At 44.1% G+C, this 18,705-nt stretch overlaps 1 protein-coding gene across 2 annotated transcripts in view; it reads left to right on the top strand.

Annotated features, from left to right (window-relative positions):
* GPC4 (glypican 4) overlaps positions 1 to 18,705 on the top strand; it is a 122,793-nt gene that overhangs the window by 69,796 nt on the left and 34,292 nt on the right. For both annotated transcript variants that reach the window (XM_062183632.1, XM_062183633.1), the window contains exon 2: positions 11,951 to 12,109. In XM_062183632.1, the coding sequence (XP_062039616.1) occupies positions 11,951 to 12,109 (159 nt within the window). The remainder of the gene's footprint in view (positions 1 to 11,950; positions 12,110 to 18,705) is intronic.

The raw sequence follows: 18,705 nt of genomic DNA on the forward strand, positions 1-18,705 counted from the left end.
AAATTCACATGTGCATCCTTCAAATCACTTGTAAGTCCATAGAGGCTTTCAGAATCATTCCTTCAACCCCAAGCATTGTGTTAAATTATGACCTCAATGAAAACCCTAAATTCATGTTTAAGAGAAATTCTCAAATGATGCTATCTATCAAGATCTGTGTACCTGAATCATTGACAGCAAAGATTTTTTTTCCTGCCTGCCCCTCCCTGCCTCTTAGATGTCTCTCAAAGGCCCCCAACACATGGCCCTGAGCCTTTTATTAGCACTGACTACCTAGGAAGTACTTCCCAGAACCTGAGAACTGCTAAGCAGTTTTGGGGTAATCGTTAGTATTCCTGCACCTGTTGAATCCTGAAGGTAATGATTGTACATGTACAAAATAGATGCCCTCGCCCTAGCTGCCCAGGAGTGATGGTAAGTCCAAAGGGTCAGGGTATGCCTTGGAGGCTGTTCAGTATGGTTTGCTGTGCCTTATTTAGTAAACCTTTGGTGTACTTAAAATGGGGCTAAGGTAGTCAGGTATTAACTTCAATTCTTAATTTGCTTACCATTTAAAAAGCAGCAAGAAGCCCAGCTGGATGCCTACCCGGAGTGCAGTTTCAAGCTGCTGCAGGTTCACTGAAATGAAGTGGGGAGTTTGAAAGTAGCCACCCTTACTCTTCCAACTATACTTATGCCCAGTTATTCTTAGAAAAATATAATAAAACTGATTTTTGAATTGTATATGTTTCTGATTGGCCTTCTCTATCCTACCTTGCAGGATTAGTGGGCCTAAAAATAATTGGCAGTCTTAAGCCCTCCAGAGCTATATTTTGGCAAGGTTTTTGCAAAATGCTAACTAGCTGCATTTCTCCTACTGATTGGTAGGTGATCTCAAATCATACATCTGCATAATGACTGTAATTTATGTGCTTTATTATTAAGGTTTAGGTCAAATGACTTCAGGCTTTCCATGTGCGTAGCGCATTATATGCAGTAATTTCACTCCTTTTGGGAACGGGGGGAGGGAGGATGGATTAATGTATACATTCCCTTACCCCCCCTGGGATTATTAAAAACCTTTCGAGATTTTCTTTCTTTGTTCCATGAAGCAGAGCATTGTGTGTTCCTCACGGGGTTCTTAGGTAGCTTGGAGGGGCTGGAGTTATATAGCAGCCTGCCTTTTAGCTCACTTTGTGGCTATGTGAATTTAGGTCTGAGAAGTGAACAGAAATGATTCTGGTAATGTTTTTGACCAACAGCAAGGAATTCTTTTACCTTCAGAACAAATAAAAATTAGAAAAAGGGTAAAGTAGCAATTGAGGGATTAGGAAAATTGCCCCAGCAAATAATAGCTTAATGTAGCTCCCCAATATTAGAGTTACATCAACTATTTATAGTTTTTGAAAGCATGGTGAAAATGCTCCCCCCCACATGTATTCTTTCTGCTTTGACAGCCAAGATTTGTTTATTTATATATTTCTAGTAGTTGATGTGTCTTATTTTTCAACGATTTATATATCTAAAAGGCAGAGAGATAGAGGCAGAGGGTTAGGGAGATGGAGAGAGAGACAGAGAGATCTATCTGCTGGTTTACTACCCAAATGACTATAACAGCCAGGACTGGATAGGCAAAGGCCAAGAGCCAGAAACTCCATCCGGGTCTTCCATGTGGGTGCAGGGGTCCAAGCACTTGGGCCATCTTCTACTGCTTCCCCAGGTGCATTAGCAGGGAGCTGGATCAGAGGCAGAGCAGCCAGGAATTGAACTGGCACTCTGGTTTGGGATGTGGGCATCCCAAGTGGTGGCTTAACCTGCTGCACCACAATACCCGCTCCAGTATGTCTTTAAAACGCTTTTTTCCCATTTATTTTTACTTTATTTGAAAAACAAATAGATGGATAGAGATCTCCCACCTGCTGATTCACCCTGCAGGCCAAAGCCAGGAGCCTAGAACCCAAACCAGATCTCCTGCATGGGTGGCAGCGACCCAAGTACCTGAGGCATCACTTGTAGCCCCTCCCTCCCCCGAGGTGTACATCACTAGGAAGTGGGATTGGAAGCAGAGCCAGGACTCATAAAACCAGGCACTCCAGTATGGGATGTGGACATTCCAAGTCTGCTCCTTGCTTTATTTTTTAAAATAAATGTATTAATAAAATGTATTATTTATAATATAGTATTAATAAATGTATTAATAAAAGAGTTGCAGATTTGCAGGAGTTGAGAGGCTATCAGAGTTTTTTATATTCCACCCCCTGAATTCCCTATTACTAACATCTTATATTTGTGTGGTACATTTGTCACAATTGACAAAGCAGTACTGATGCATTTCATTTTAATTACATAAGTTCCTACTTTATTCTGATGTCCTTAGTTTTTTTTTTAAGATTTATTTATTTATTTGAAAGAGTTACAGAGAAGCAGAGGCAGAGGCAGAGGCAGAGAGAGAGAGAGAGAGAGAGGAAGAGAGAGATATCTTTCACCTGCTGGTTCACTCCCCAGATGGCCGCAACAACCAGAGCTGGGCCCATCCAAAGCCAGGAGCCAGGAGCTTTTTCCAGGTCTCCCATGTGGGGGCAGGGGCCCAAGCACTTGGGCCATCTTCTGCTGCTTTCCCAGGCACATCAGTAGGGATCTTGATCAGAAGCTGAGCATCCTGGACTCAAACTGCAGCTTGTGGGATTCCAGCCTTGCAGGTGGTAGCCCAACCTGCTGTGCCACAGTGCTGGCCCCAATAGCAGTGTTTTTAAGATTCATCCATTTTGTAGCATGTAACAGAACTTTAGCCCTTCTGGCTAAATAATATCATGTTTTATATCTATCTATCTATATGTCTGTATCTCTCTCTATATAAAATTCATTTATTTCTATAAGATTTATTTATTTGAAAGTCAGAGTTACACACACACACACACACACTGATTGATTGATTGATTTTCCATATGCTGGCTCACTTCCCAAATGGCTTGCAGTGACTTGGGGATAGGCCAGGCTGAAGTTAGGAGCCAGGAACTTTATCTGGGTCTGTCACTGGGTGGCAGGGACCCAAGTACTTTGGTCATCTTTGCTGCTTTCCTAGGCTCATTAGCAGGGAGCTGGATGGGAAGTGGGGCAGCTGGGAATGGAACCAGTTCTCCAATATGGGATGCTGGTGTCACAAGCAGCAGCTTGGCCCACTGTGTTATAATGCCAGCCCCCACTCATTTGTTGATGGGAATTTGGCTATTATGACTAATGTTGCTATAAACATATGCATGTTTCGGTGAAATTATTTAGTTTTTCTTGATGTCCTTGTTCTGTTCCAGAATGCGGTATAGGATCCCAGATTGTATTTTATTGTCATGTGTCCTTAGAGATCTGAGGCTTTGCTTTTGATGGCCCTGGAGCTGTCTGTGTTTGGTTGCCGTCGTTTGCCAACACACATGCATGCCACTCAATTCTTAGTTGGTGTGATGTCTTTTCTCTAAATTCTCACTTCCTATGAAAACTCTTCTTGAACCAGCTGGAAGAGAGAAAGCACTACTCCCCTGGCTCAGTTCCTGGGCCTAGGAGAAGTTGGCAGAAATATCTCTTCGTGCAACACCTTTAGTAATTTATCAGAGTGTTATGGATGTTCTTCCCTTGCTTTGGTTTGTAATGGCACTGTTTGGCTTTTACATAATGCTTCTCTATTTACAAAGGGCATTTTTCAAAACAGGGTATTTTTTTTAATCTATTTGAAAGGCTCAGTTACAGAGAGAGAAGGAGAGGCACCCACACACCCACACAGATCTTCCATTCCTGGTTCACTTCCCAAGTAGCTGCAAAGCTGGGTCTAGGCCATGCTGAACCCAGAAGCCTGGAACTCAATCTGGGTTTCCCACATGGGTGTAGGGGCCCAAGCACTTGGGCCATCTTCCTCTGATTTTCCAAGCACATTAGCAGGGAGCTGGATCGGAAGTGGAGTGGCCAGGATTGGACCCTGGCATTCATGTGGGATGCCAGCACTACAGGTGTCAGCCTAACCCTCTGCACCATAATGCTGGCACTGACAAAGGGCTTTTTATTTTCTAGGCTCCATTGGGTGACTTACCCAAGAGCCTCCAGTGATTCACGTAGAACTGTTAGTCAAACACATATTCCTGACTCCCACACCAGTCTTCCTGTCCCTCGACTATCCTTAGCACAGGCAAACCAAAGAACCAGGTAATGTTAAGGATTTGGAACCTTGCATATTCACTTCTTAGGAACCCCTTGTAAATAGCTAGGATTTCTTCTTGATTGAATTGAGGCACTCCTGAGTTTCTTGAAGGAAAGCCCATGTACAGTCACATTCTCTGACAATTGCAATCTTCTCAGGTGTGTCTCACTGCAGCCCCTACCCTTAGGGTGCAGTTGTGTCCCTTCTGTTATCCAAAGGCATTTGGTTGTTTATTGGTAAAATCAACCTGGGTACGAAGAATGTGTGCCTTCCCTGCTAGTGTCTTGGCATGCTTGCCGGCTGCCAGGTCCCTTTGGGACCCCAGAGGAGTCATTCCTACAGATAATGTCTCCTGCAGGTAGAGAAAGCTAACACCTTGGAGGGGATTGCACATATGCCTTGCACCACCTGGAAAAAAAAACATAACTGGAGAGAAATTTTATTGGCATCCAGTTGGATTTCACAGTGAGTTTCCAGACAGAGATATAGAAAAACATTGGGAGATATACAAGGTGAACACAGTCTACTGGTCACTATGCCGAGGGCTGGCCTAGGAAGCCAGCCTCCATTTATAACATTTTCTATGAGAAGCTGAGTTATGAGCAGCTGAAAAGAAATGAACCCCATTTGTATGAACCCAGCCAGCCTTGGAGAGAGGAGCAAATGAGATGTTCACCCCAGAGCCTTGTTAAAGGATGGAATGGGTTCCTCATAGTCACCGCCTGCTTCTTTATCCATCGATTTGAAGTGCTTCAACAACAACAAAAAGAAAACCAGCACACACTCAGGCAGGGTTGAGGAGTAACTTACTGTGATTATCTTTGTCGAGCTTTGAAAACGAAGGCATTGATATTAGGACTAAAGAGAAATTACATAGAGCTGGTGTGATTGAAAAAAGTTTGGTTTTTTCGAGTGATTTTTTGGTTTGGTTTGGTTTTTAATGCCGTGGAGTTAACTTTAAAAGCATGCTTCGTTGAATCCCGTGCAAGGCCCCTAGGACAGGGCTGGAGGACCTCTTTGCTATTGAGGGCCACTGACCCACAAAGAAAAAAAGTAATCAAGGGCCATGTACAAAAAGCAACTTAATTTAGGTGCTTCCTTAGAAAACCATAAAGCATTCAGTTCACCTGCTTCTAAAATGAAGAATAAGGAATTCCACAAGTGCAACAAAAAAGAAAAACCCCTTCAGTTTCATAGCATGCCCAGTTAAAGACATGGGGTGGGCTAAGAAAGCACAGTAATAGGCAAAAGGAAAAATGGGAAGCAGACAGAAGAGTTGTTAAGGGACTAGAAGAGATACATGGAGAAGAAACTGTAGGTGCCAGGGGCTATGGAAGCAGCCATGGAAGCAGGGGAGGCAAAGGACCTTGGTAGAGCATAACTTATTATTCCCCGAGCTAGCAGGTTAACTTGTTAACTGCTGTTCAGGGCTCTTTAGAGACTTACTTGAATCCTGAAGTCTTTCTAGCAATAACTATTTTTCAATTTTTAAAAATTATTTATTTGAGAGAGAGAGAGAGAGAGAGAGAGAGAATCTTCCATCTGTTGGTTCACTCCCCAAATGGCTGCAAATGGCTGTGGCTGGACTGGGCTAGAGCCAGGAACCAGGAGCTTCATCTAGATCGCCCACGTGAGTGCAGGGACTCAAGCACTTGGGCCACCTTCTGCTGCTTTCCCAGGAACATTAGTGGGGAGCTGGACAGGAAGTGGAACAGCCGGGACTTGAACTGGCACCCATATGGGATGCCAGTGCTGCAGGCGACAGGTTTTCCTGCTACGCCACAGTGCCAGCCCCAATAATTCTTCACTATGGATACAAATCAGACTCATTTAGGGCACCTTTTAAAAAAATACACATGCCAGCTCTCTGCTGTGGCCTGGGAGTGTAGTGGAGGATGGCCCAAGTCCTTGGGCCCTGCACCCCATGGGAGACCAGGAGAAGCACCTGGCTCCTGCCTTCAGATCAGCACGGTGTGCCGGCCGCAGCACGCCAGCTGGAGCGGCCATTGCGGGGTGAAACAACGAAAAAGGAAGACCTTTCTCTCTATCTCTCTCTCTCACTGTCCACTCTGCCTGTTAAAAAAAAAATACACATGTCCACTGCTACCCCACAGTGGTTGTCTCACCTGTCTCATGTTGATTCAGTTCTCCCTGTGTTCAGCTATTTCAGCCTAAAGGAAAAATTATGGTATCTTTTTCTTGAATGAGAAGTGTCTAGGATCACCAGATTTAGAAAAGAGATGTACAAAAATAAACTTCTCATTCAGACATGGCATTTTAGAAGCAGTCTCAAACACAGAATACAGAATAGCTTTCTTTTTCATTTTTATTAATATAAAGAGAACAGATTTCGTGTGTTTCATGGGTACAGTTCTAAGACGGTAACTGTAGTTCCCTCCCACCCCAATCCCCCTCCTTTCATCCCTACTTTGCTTTTCATTAATCTTTGCAAGGACATAATTTTAATCTACTCTATAATCATAGGCTTAATGCCCCCCCAACCATAGTATTCAACAAGTAAAAAGTAGGAAGACGGCCGGCGCCGTGGCTCAACAGGCTAATCCTCTGCCTTGCGGCGCCGGCACACCGGGTTCTAGTCCCGGTCGGGGCACCGATCCTGTCCCGGTTGCCCCTCTTCCAGGCCAGCTCTCTGCTGTGGCCAGGGAGTGCAGTGGAGGATGGCCCAAGTGCTTGGGCCCTGCACCCCATGGGAGACCAGGAGAAGCACCTGGCTCCTGCCATCGGAACAGCGCGGTGCGCCGGCCGCAGCGCGCTACCGCGGCGGCCATTAGAGGGTGAACCAACGGCAAAGGAAGACCTTTCTCTCTGTCTCTCTCTCTCTCTCTCACTGTCCACTCTGCCTGTCAAAAAAAAAAAAAAAAAGTAGGAAGACCACAGTTCCTCAGAAGTATAAACAAGGGCTAAAAATAACAATCAAATCATAAGATGTCCATTTCATTCCTATACATTTTTTTGGTGTTCTATATTAACTACCACGTATCAGAGAAAACATACAATATTTGTCTTTTGAGGACTAACTTATTTCACTAAGCATAATGGTCTCCAGTTGCATTCATTTTGTTGCAAAAGGTAGGATTTCATTCTTTTTTATGGCTGACTAAGTAGTGTTCCACAGTGTGTATATACATTTTCTTTACCCAGTCATCAGTTGATGGACATCTGGGTTGGTTCCATATCTTAGCTATTGTGAATTGAGCTGCAATAAACATGTAGCCACAAATAATAGATATGTCCTGGCTTTCAAAATAAACCATTTTTTGAGCTTTAAGTAGATAGTCGTTTCAAATTTCTTGATTTCTCAGCGATTCTTACTTGAAGTCAGAAGTGGCATTCCATTTTCAATTGCACCCACACTGTCTCCCTTTTCTGCCCTGTACTTTTCATCAGAACTAACTGGTTATGGCACTGAATCTCTCTAGCCTATGTGTATCTTGGGATTTCATTCCCAAGTGTGTCTTTGGATGGCATGTGTCTCAGGGCTTTCGGCAAGCATGTCAAAATACATTTTCAAGTAATGCTTTTTAGAAATGCACATGGAATGAGTGGTATGTTCAAGGCTCTTTGGCCCAGAGTTGCATGTTGCAGTGGGAACTTTGCACTGAGAGGAAGATGGCTTGGCTGGCATATATCCGCAATATCAGCATATCAGCAAATATCTACCATGTTGTCATGTTTCATCCAACACAGATCTTTCACCATCAGACAAAGTCTTCCTGGAAAGATGGAAGATGAAAGTCCTCTGTTTTTTCTTTGCTCTTAGGTGTTGCCAAAACACAGATGTACTCCTGTGTGCAAGTATAAGCAGATCTTCATAAGGTCCTGCCGAGGCTCCCCAGTGGTGTGAGACGGGTGTTGTGTGGGGGCCATGCTGGGCCTTGTATGTGTGCCAGTGTCAACAGGGCTGTCTCCTTTCAGCAGGGTACCAGTAGAACTTTTTTTGCTGGTGTCAGTTTTGGAAGGATGTATCTTCTTGTGTCAGATTCCTGTAGGTAAGTTTAAACCTCTCATGCTCCAGCACCTTCCTCAATGGAAAAAATTATTTCTCCCTGCTGTTTCTCATATTTTTCTGGATTCAGAATGTACATGCACAAGTTGCATGTTCACTTGTCCATGTGCATTGAGAATGGAGGGAAAGGGGGCCTTTTTTTTGAATTTTGAAGTCTATTTTGCTAGCATCCAGTGAGTGACTGTTTGTCATGTGTGGATCCTGTAACGACTGGATGAGCATACATTATTTTCCAAACTCATGAATTATCTTGTCTTGGAACCTCAATGCATATCACAGTGGAATCTTGGAAACCAGCCTATGCTAGGATGAATTTTAACGTCTGATGATCCTTAAAATGTATCTACTCTCTTACTGTGGAGTAATTGACATAAATAACCCTATGTATAAGTTGTCATTGTGAGCATTGCAATTAATTTTGTATATGAGATATGAATATGATGTGGATTATTAACACAACTATAGCACTGTACTGTTTGGGGTCCCTCATACTGTTTTATGTGTTAAAACTGTAATGGGGGAAGCCATCAATCCTGAAATCAGGAGATGAGTGCTATCTCTCTGGTAATTATACATCCCAATACTAAAGGCCTGCTGCGAACTTGCTAAGCCAGCGAGGAGGGAGCTTTGTTTTGGGTTGTAACAAAGGTGTTTCCATAAAGCTGAGCCTTAGCAACCTTTTTTTCTTGCACTAATGAGATCTGAGATACTCTGCAGCTTCACAGCTCAATGCTGTACTACATGATCATCATCTTTTCAAAAAACTTTTATTCTTTTTGTTTTCCTGCTAGTAGAATTTGTTGGCCAAGGTTTTCAAAAATGCTAGAAGAAGCTTTTTTTCTGGACGGGGAAGTAACTTGAAGACTGCTGTTGAATGCTATATCCACCCCGCCTCCTTTTTCTTTCCCCCTGCCAGTTAGCACTCTCCCTACTTTGTAATTGGCAGGAAAGAAGAATAATTGGGAACACATGATTATTTGCCTCTGTGCAGTTGTCAATCAAATGTTGGTCAATAAATGTTATCTGAAGTTTGCCCCTGCCCCAAAGTTCCTTTAGTATCTCTTAAAAGGCAGATTCCAGCATGTGCACACAGCTCAGAAACAGCAGTGGCTTGCTCCTGGTCCATTTCATTTCCAATCACAAGTGTTGGTTCAAAGATTTGCTCTTCATTCGCCAGCACTTGGTTTATTGAACACACTTCCCATTGACAAGTCCTCATGTTTTCGGGAATCTACTCATTGCTGAGATGTTGCTTTTTTTTAAAGATTTATTTATTTATTTGAAAGTCAGTTACACACAGAGAGAAGGAGAGGCAGAGAGAGAGAGGGAGAGGGAGAGAGGGAGAGAGGGAGAGAGGGAGAGAGAGAGAGAGAGAGAGAGGTCTTCCATCCACTGGCTCACTCCCCAAATGGCTGCAACAGCTGGAACTGGGCCAAGCTGAAGCCAGGAACCAGGAGCTTCTTCTGGGTCTCCCATGTGAGTGCAGGGGCCCAAGGACTTGGGCCATCTGCTGCTGCTTTCCCAGGCCACAGCAGAGAGCTGGATCAGAAGTGGAGCAGCTGGGACTAGAACCGGCGCCCATGTGGGATGCTGGCACTGCAGGCAGCGGCTTTACCTGCTACCCCACAGCGCTGGCCCCATCAGACTTTGTCTTACATGGAGCATGGACAGCGGGACCAGAAAGTGAAACAGAACGACACCTCACCGATCGCTGTGGGAGTAACCAAAGATCAGTTTGAGAGGGGAAGCATTGTGTTTTCAAAGTACCATTTTTGACAGAGTACCATTTGACAGAGAAGGAGCAAGGTGGCGGGGGCGAGTTCTCTAGGGCTTACAGAAGTAACCCTTCCCAACGCTTAACCTCCAAACTGCAGGCAGATTGCAGCTGGTGGAAGGGAAGGGGATGGTTTGTGGGTTGGGCTGCTGGGTGGGAACGGTGTATTTGGAAGCCATTTAGTCTATATTGGAATGGGCAGCTACACTGCAGAGTCATGGTAGATGTAGTCTCTGACATCTGCACAAAAGACACTGGACACAAAGAGTCAAAACTGAGGATTGTTTATCATTACCCTCTCTGTGATTTAGCGTAGATTCAGATTATCTAGCACACACTCCCATGGTTTGCTCTTTGCGGACAAATCTGGGCCAGACATTTGAAATGTACAAATCTAGGCTGAGCATTGGACATAATGACATGGGATGCCCACATCACATCTTAGAGTGCCTGGGTTCGAGTCCTGGCTCCACTTGGGAGCTAATGTACACCCTGGGATGCAGTAGCTGATAGTGCAACTATTCAAGTGCTTCAGTTCCTGGCTTCTGGCTTCAGCCTGGCCCAGTGCTGGCTTTTATGTACATTTGCGGAATAAACTAATGGATGGAAGGTATCTCTGTCTCCATTTCTCTCCAACTTTCAAATAAAATAAATAAAAAAGAAATGCACAAATCTCTTTGCTGGGGCCAATATAGTGGCTTGCAGCATTTGCATCCCATATGGCTACCAGTTTGAGTCCTGGCTGCAACACTTCCAATCCAGCTCCCTGCTAATGTGCCTGAGAAGGCAGAGGCAGATGGCTTGTGTACTTGGGCACTGCCACCCATGTGGGAGACCCAGAAGAAACTCCTGGCTTCGGCCTGGCCCAGCTCCAGCCTTTGCAGCCACTTGGGGAGTGAACCAACAGGTAGAAGATTCATTCTCTTTCTCTCTCTTCTTCCCTCCCTCCCCCCTTCTCTCCCTCCTTCTCCCTCGCTCCCTCTCTCCCTCTCTCCCTCTCTCCTTCTCTCTCCCTGTAACTCTGCCTTACAAATAAATAAATGAATCGTTACAAAAAAAAAATCTCTTTGCTTCACCAATCTAGCAGTTTCCCGTGTATTTGCCTAGTTTGGGGATGTTATGTATAAGGGCATTTTAAAAAGTCTTGTGGAAAATGGAATTAAAAGATAATCTTATTTTAGTGCAAAACAGTTTTAAAATCCATACAGGCGCAGCCGGCACTGTGGCTTAGTGGGTAAAAGCTGCCATCTGCAGCGCTGGCATCCCATTTGGGCGCTAGTTCTAGTCCTGGCTGCTCCACTTCCAATCCAGCCCTCTGTTATGGCCTGGGAAAGCAGAAGATGGCCCAAGTCCTTGGGCCCCTGCACCCACGTGAGAGACCCAGAAGAAGCTACTGGTTCCTGGTTTCAGCTTGGCCCAGTTCGGCTGTTGCAGCCATTTGGGGAGTGAGCCAGTGGATAGAAGACGCGCGCGCTCTCTCTCTCTCTCTCTCTCTCTCTCTCTCTCTGAAATTCTGCCTTTCAAATAAATAATAAATAAATCTTTAAAAAACTCCATACAGGCTTGTTTTTTATAAAACATCCTACGTCCAGTATAGGCTCTCTCGGTGTGTAAACTCCTAGATCCAGAAAATCTGTCTCACTTGCATGGTGTATATAGTACATAACAGAATCTCATGGAATTTTTAAGAAAAACTGGTTGATACGGAATGCTGCTCTTTTATTGACCATACCATTTTTCCTGCGGTTCACCCAGCCCTGTGATGGGCAAGTTCTTTCAGCTTTTGGAGGGGGGCCCTCATTGCATTTTTTTTCCAAGAAGAAAATACATGTATTTAGGCTTCCTGAAACTTTTTAAGAGAGACCTTGGCTGAGGGCTCTCATAGTCTGAGATGCAGCAGGGTGTGTGTTATACCTAAATCAAACTCTTCCCTCTTGGAAGTGATGAATGCTGATAGAGGTTGACTGTCCTACTTTTCATCTTCCAGGTGATCATCTGAAGATCTGTCCCCAGGGTTACACGTGCTGCTCTCAAGAGATGGAGGAGAAGTACAGCCTGCAAAGTAAAGATGATTTCAAAAATGTGGTGAACGAACAGTGCAATCACTTGCAGGCCGTCTTTGCTTCCCGTTACAAGAAGTTTGATGGTATGTTCTTCCAGTGATGGTTCAGGGCTGGTAGTTCAGTTTATATGTTTGTTGTCTCAGAGCTCCTCGGTTCCCTCCAAGCTGTTCTCCCAAATGTTCTTTTTATAGGCTACCAGGGCCAAGGTAGCCCTCCAGCTTTATTGCAAGACTCCTTCCAGAGTCACTGTGATCTGTATGGTAACTTTATGGAAACACGGCCACAAGGAACCAAAACATAGAGCAGTTTAATTTAAATACTTTCATTTATTTTCTTGGGTGAACACAGAATAGTGTTGTTGATACAATTTCACTTAAAAAAAAAAAGACTTTCTAAGAAAAAGTAGGCATCTAAAAATGGTCTTCGGTAAAATAACCATAGAGATCCTGCAGATGCTGGAGTTCAAATTAAATTTCCAAGTGGTTCTTCGAAGACAGCTACGATTTCTACAAGCCCTGCGGAACGCAGAGAAGAGGAAAGCGCTGCCCTGGAGTGCCCACGCAGCAGCTGCACAGCCATGGCCTGCGTGAAGCTGAGCTCCGGCCCCAGCCTCATTTCAGCCAGGGCTCTGGTGTCGTCTTTGCGCACACAGCCATAACAGAACCCATTCTGCTTCTCACATGCTCACTTTCTTTTAAGAGTGAAGAAATAACCCAAATGAGCTCAATAAAAGGCCCTTCGATCCCACCTGGGGCAATGTTACAGATAACAGACTTTGAAAAATTGAACGTGGGGTCTAGTTATAGCTCAGGATTCTCTTCTCTGGGTGCTATTCACTCAGTTTGAAGATTGTTGTGAAGCAGGTTTAATTTTAATAAGAATGATTTTCTTTGTGCCTGTTTTAAAGGCCATTCTAATTACATAGTACCTTTGAAGCATGCTTTTCTTGACATTATGTGTGGTGAAGAAGTACAAGGCAAATTTTCTAGATGTGAAATGTCTTTGAGTATTTCTGCAAAGGGCTCGTTACCATGGTGAGAAGTTAGCCTAAATTAGATTTGATATAGCTGATAAGGCAGTCCCCAACTATAGAACAGGTTGTATTTCAAATGTTGGCTTGGAGATTTGTTATTTGACACACCAATTTAATAAGTGTTAGTTCGGTTTCCAGGCTAGACCACAAAAGCAGATTTAATCTATATTGCACTTGCGCTAAAATACCGTTGATGTGGTATAACATCGATCTTGCCTGTTTTTTCCATACACTTTGTGTGAAAAATTGTGTTTAGTCTTAATTGTATCTCCTTTCGCAGAGGGGGGATTAGAATAATTTCTCTATCCTCTATGTCCTCTTCATTGCCCATTAGCTCCTACACGTATGCTGTAACTTTTTATAGGGTTTAGCAATATATGAACACCATGTGGAAATGAGTGTTATTGACAAAATACATCATTTGAACACCTCTGCCTCTTGATCGCTAAATTATTGTTACTTGAGAAAAATGATAATTCTCTTGACTGCAGCATTTCTCATTCAAGATAATAACCTAAGCATTTTCTTTTACTTTGAGCAGGGAACTTAGAGATGCTGATATTTAAAAATTACCACTTGAGGGCTTTGTATTGGAATGTAGTGGAAGGGGGAAAAAAAATCTGTTCTTTAGAAGTGACTCTCCTGTTGGCAGTGTGATGCGGTGGAGATAAAGCTTTTCCCTAGCTCCAAGGCCACATTTTCCCACTCACCCCATTTCTGGGTGGAAGTGTCTTTTCCTAGAGTACAGCCACAATCATTGCCTCGGGCCTATTGGTTAAGCTAATCTTTCCATCCTCACTCCTCTTGGTTTTATAGTACAACTCCTATGATTCCAGTGTGTGTGTGTGTGTGTGTGTTTTTTTAATTTTTAAGCCACAGAGAAAACTTTATTAGTAAGTATTAACATATGTTTGTTCTTTTTAAAAAAGAAAGGGACAGAAAACCTGTTTGTCCTGTATTTCCTTACTAGGCTTCCCATGCAAACAGTATGATAATGCTATGCCTTTATTATTTTCAACTCTTTTCAGGAAAAGTGATTATGAAACTGCAGTTTATTTGTTCTGGTTTCAAATTAAAATATGACATAGGCAATAAAGTTAATGAGCATAGATTACATTTTTTTTTGTAAGGGTAGTAGTTTTTTCCAGAGATCAGATACCTTGTACATTTTCTCCAAGTTAGGTTTTCTGAAATGATGAAATAATATTATAATAGTAAAACCTTGGGGCCAGTGCCATGGCACAGTAGGTTAATCCTCGCCTGCCGTGCTGGCATCTCATGTGGGTGCCAGTTCGAGTCCTGGCTGCTCCTCTTCCGATCCAGCTCTCTGCTATGGCCTGGGAAGGCAGTAGAGGATGGCTCAAGTCCTTGGGCCCCTGCACCCACGTGGGAGACCTGGAAGACACTCCTGGCTTTGGATCAGTGCAGCTCCGGCCCTTGTGGCCATTTGGGGAGTGAACCAACGGAGGGAGGACCTTTGTCTGTCCTTCTCACTGTCTGTAACTCTACCTCTCAAATAAAAATTAAAAAAAAAAAAACATAATAGTAAAACCTCAGTTGACTGGTATCTAGCAAACCATAATCCTCTAATGTGTACTGCGTTACTTGATTGATTTTTAGGTATTTAATAAAAGATTTATTTGCAAGTTACGGTGACAGAAAGAGAGGGAGACAGATCTTTCATCCAGTTGTTTACTCCCCCAAAAGGCCACAACAGCCAGAACTGAGCCAGGATGAAGCTAGTAGCCAGGAACTCCACCAGAGTCTCCCACATAGGTGGCAGGAAACTCAGTACTTCAGGCACCAGCTGCTGCTTCCCAAGCACATTAGCAGGAAGATGGATTGGAAGAGTAGTAGCCAGAGCTGGCACTCTGTCTAGGATGCGACAGCATCTGTCTAAGTGGCGGCTTAAGCCATGGTGTGCTTGTCCGTGATTAAATTTGAATTTATTTATTTTGAAAGACATATAGATAAACAGAGATCTCTCATCGGTTCATTCGCGAAATGCCCACAACAGCCGGGGTAAGACCAGGAAGACATCAGCATCAGGAGCCATGAACTCAACTTGGTTCTCCCATGTGGATGGCATGAACCCAACTACTTTGGCCATCACCTGCTTCCTGGGGTGTACATTAGAAGAGAGCTAGAATTGAGATCCGGGCACTCAGTTAGGTGATTCCAGGGTCCTAAGTGGTGTCTTCCATGCTGCACCAAACACTGATTGATTTTTATTAAGACTTATTTACTTGAAAGTCAGAGTTACACAGAAAGAGAAGGAGAGGCAGAGGGGGAGAGAGAAGTCTTCCATCCACTGGTTCACTCCCCAATTGGCCACAAGGGCCGGAGCTTTGCCAATCTGAAGCCAGGAGCCAGGAGACTCTTCTGGGTCTCCCACGTGGGTGCAGGGGCCTAAGGACTTGGGCTATCTTCTACTGCTTTCCCAGGCCATAGCAGAGAGCTGGATCAGAAGTGGAGCAGCTGGGTCTCAAACCGGCCCTCATATGGGATGCCGGCACTGCAGGCGGCAATTTCACCTGCTATGCCATCGTACCGACCCCACTGATTGATTTTTAAGGCTGGCAACTAGAATCTACCAACCATTCTCAGGACCTAAGGATCCTGGGATGTTAAGTAAAGTGTTATAAAGGGATCTTGACTCTCAGTATCCAAGGGTGGGTTGCTTTCACCAAAAAATTGTCTGGGCTGTTGGAAAAGTGAGACCCTGAACTCTGCCTCTTTGATGTGAATGAGAGGACATTGGACAGAACAAGATGGCAGCTGGGAAACCAAGACGGGGTAGCAAGGTTGCACAATAAAAGCTGGAGACATATAGTGAGGAAACAGCAGAAGGACACAGGAAAACACAGTGGGTCGGGCAACTTCAGCAGATTATCTTTTGCCATTTACTGGGCAAACCCAAAGTGGTGACCCTGAACCCAGGTACTTTCTTGGATTGTCAAAACTTATCTGTGAGCTTTACTTTTGTGTAACGCTTTAAATAAAAATAGGGCTTAAGGGCTTGTGCACAGTTAGTAACATCTGTTACAGAAGTCATCGCATTGGCTCAGTTTCCCAGCATTCTTCCTCGATTGAGTGACAGGCAGGGTTCTAGTGCCAGCTTAGGCATTTTCGGAGTCGTTGGGTTTGAGGGGTGAATCTCCTCTGCATTTCTTTATCTGTAAGAATTTTTTGTTTGTTTCACACTGTGATTTTATTGGTGTGTACATCTCAAGAGATGGCACAGTCTGTAGTCCAGTTTTTACCTTCTAAACTGTGTGTGTGTGGTAGGTGCATACGTGTGTGTAGATCTGGGTGGAGTATAAGAGACCACTTCCTTTGGCAGCATCCCCTTCAAAAGAATCCACGGGTTTCCCATGTTGGAAAAATGTGTGACGCTGAGTTTAGGAACTCGCTTCTGTACTTTTCTACACTGTAATCTTTTTTTATCCACTGTTTAACTTAGGCTGTTCCCATGCTGGAGGTAGAGAGCTTGAGTGTGGTAGTGACAGAGCTAGCTGCTCCCCCTCTTGGCGAGTTCTGGGAATTTTTTTGGGTAGTAGAATTGTTAATTAACATAGCAGAATCAGTTGTCTCATGAATATGCTAATAAGATAGTTTAGAGGGGATTGTGAAGAATTGCTTGGCAAAGGGAATAGTAGAACTGGGGCATAATTTGTGTTTGGGGACCACAGCATAGAGACCCACCCCCAAACGCCTGGCGTTTTATGAGATACTACTTGTTTTTAAAAGAAGCATAGCAGAATAAAAAGGCCCGGTACATTCGGATGATCAGAGCTGCCATGTTAAATGTAAGTAAACACGATGTTGGAGCCATGAAGAAATAGTATTGTTATACAACCCCTTGAATCATTATTTGCATGTTAAAAGAAACCTTAAGGACATAGAGAGGTTGTATGAGGCTAGTCTGTTGGGAAAACTCCTTCTCGTTTTAGGAGCAGATTTAACAACTTTGGAGGGAAGGTAAAACCCACTGAGTTGTCGGCCCAGTTCTGCAGTGAACCCACTGGGACCTGGGGCAATGAGCTGGGTCCCAGTTATCCCATCCAGAAAATGAGGGGGTTTGCGTTCGATGCTCTCTGAAAACCCTTTCAATTCTGGAAACTCTGTGACTCTTTTAAACATGTGACAAGACCAGCTGCTTGAGTGAATGGTCTTAGAAGATGTTAATTAGCCGTCTGTATGGTACGCTCTATTTTCCTCCTATCATTTCTCGACTCTCAGCTACTTTCACCAGGTCTTTGAAAATCCTCCCAGGAGCCCGCAGCTTGTTATCCAGAATAATAGTAGAAATTTTCTGAATTAGCTTAAAATGCACATAAAAGAAATAATTGTGCATCCCATCTATGAGCATGGGCCAGTAAACTAGAGCGGCTCCCCTCCCTGGAGCCCTCAGCCCCCCTCCCCCTTGTTTGCTGTCATTTCTCTGAGGCAGGGCATGAAGTGCCCTTCATTCTTAGCTGAATCAATGCTTTAGCACAGACTGAAAATGGACTAGTTCATAGTGCCCATTGCTTCCTCGAGGCAGTAGGAAAAGGAGATTGGAGGCCGAGTTGAAGGCATTAGAAGACAAGCATGTCCAGCTCAGCTTCATGGCCCTTCGCTGGATTGCCCTATCTGACCTTAACTATTTTTGACTATATGAATATATTTATTTGATTTGATTTATTTTTCACTTATTTGAAGGGCAGAGAGACTGATCCTCTGTCTACTGGCTCACTCCTCCAGTGCTCACAATAGCTGTGGCTGTGCCAGTTTGCAGCCAGGAGCTGGGAAGTCAATCCGGGTGTCCTATGTGGGTGGCAGGGACCCAAGCACTTGGTGTCTCCCAGGGTGCACATTAAACAGGAGGCTGGGACAGAAGCTGAGGCGGGACTTGAACCCAGGCACTCATATATGGGATGCGGATATCCCAAGCAGCATCTTAACGACTGTGCCCAGTACTGGCACCTATCTCAAATTTTATTCATTACAACATTCTAAAAAAAAAAAAATGTTGCTTTATAAGCCTTTATAACAGTGCAGAGGGCAACGTTTCACAGGCTGGGTAGCCACAAAAATACAGAAAATGACCTGAGACCTGGCCTTCCTGCAAATGTCCCCATCAGATCATGTGCTAATAGTCTTTGATTCAGTTGGAAAGCATTTGCTACTCTTTCCTTTCCAATTCTATTTCCCCTTCCTTCCACGTGAAAGATACTAAGAGGCCAGATGGTTTTGCTACTTCTTTTCTAATCTCTCTGTGCAACCTGATGAGACTGAGTCACTGCAAGCTCACTGTGATCAAATCAAGAGCTCAGACGAAACACACACATTTCTCTGTTGACAAGTTTTCTGCCTTTTGAGTTGTTATATGAAGTGTGACCGATTTTGGTCAATACCGGCTGTCTCCCAGGGTTGGAAGTGCTTGTGCAGCTTCCACCCGGCCCAGGTCACTTAGACTTTGGGGCCTCTGCTTTGACTTTTGCTGAAGGCATGACATCAGCAAGAAGTGGCTTATCTGTTTGCTGGCAAGTAAAGAAGAGTTTCAGCTGAACTGCTTTGTATCTACTCTGTTGGTTCCTTGCATTTTGGGCTTGCAGGTTTGCAATGGTGGTATTTGTCAGTGAGCACCCCTTCCTCCTATGC

This window comes from Lepus europaeus, chromosome X (genome assembly GCF_033115175.1).
Source record: "Lepus europaeus isolate LE1 chromosome X, mLepTim1.pri, whole genome shotgun sequence".
In the NCBI taxonomy this organism is placed as follows: domain Eukaryota; kingdom Metazoa; phylum Chordata; class Mammalia; order Lagomorpha; family Leporidae; genus Lepus; species Lepus europaeus.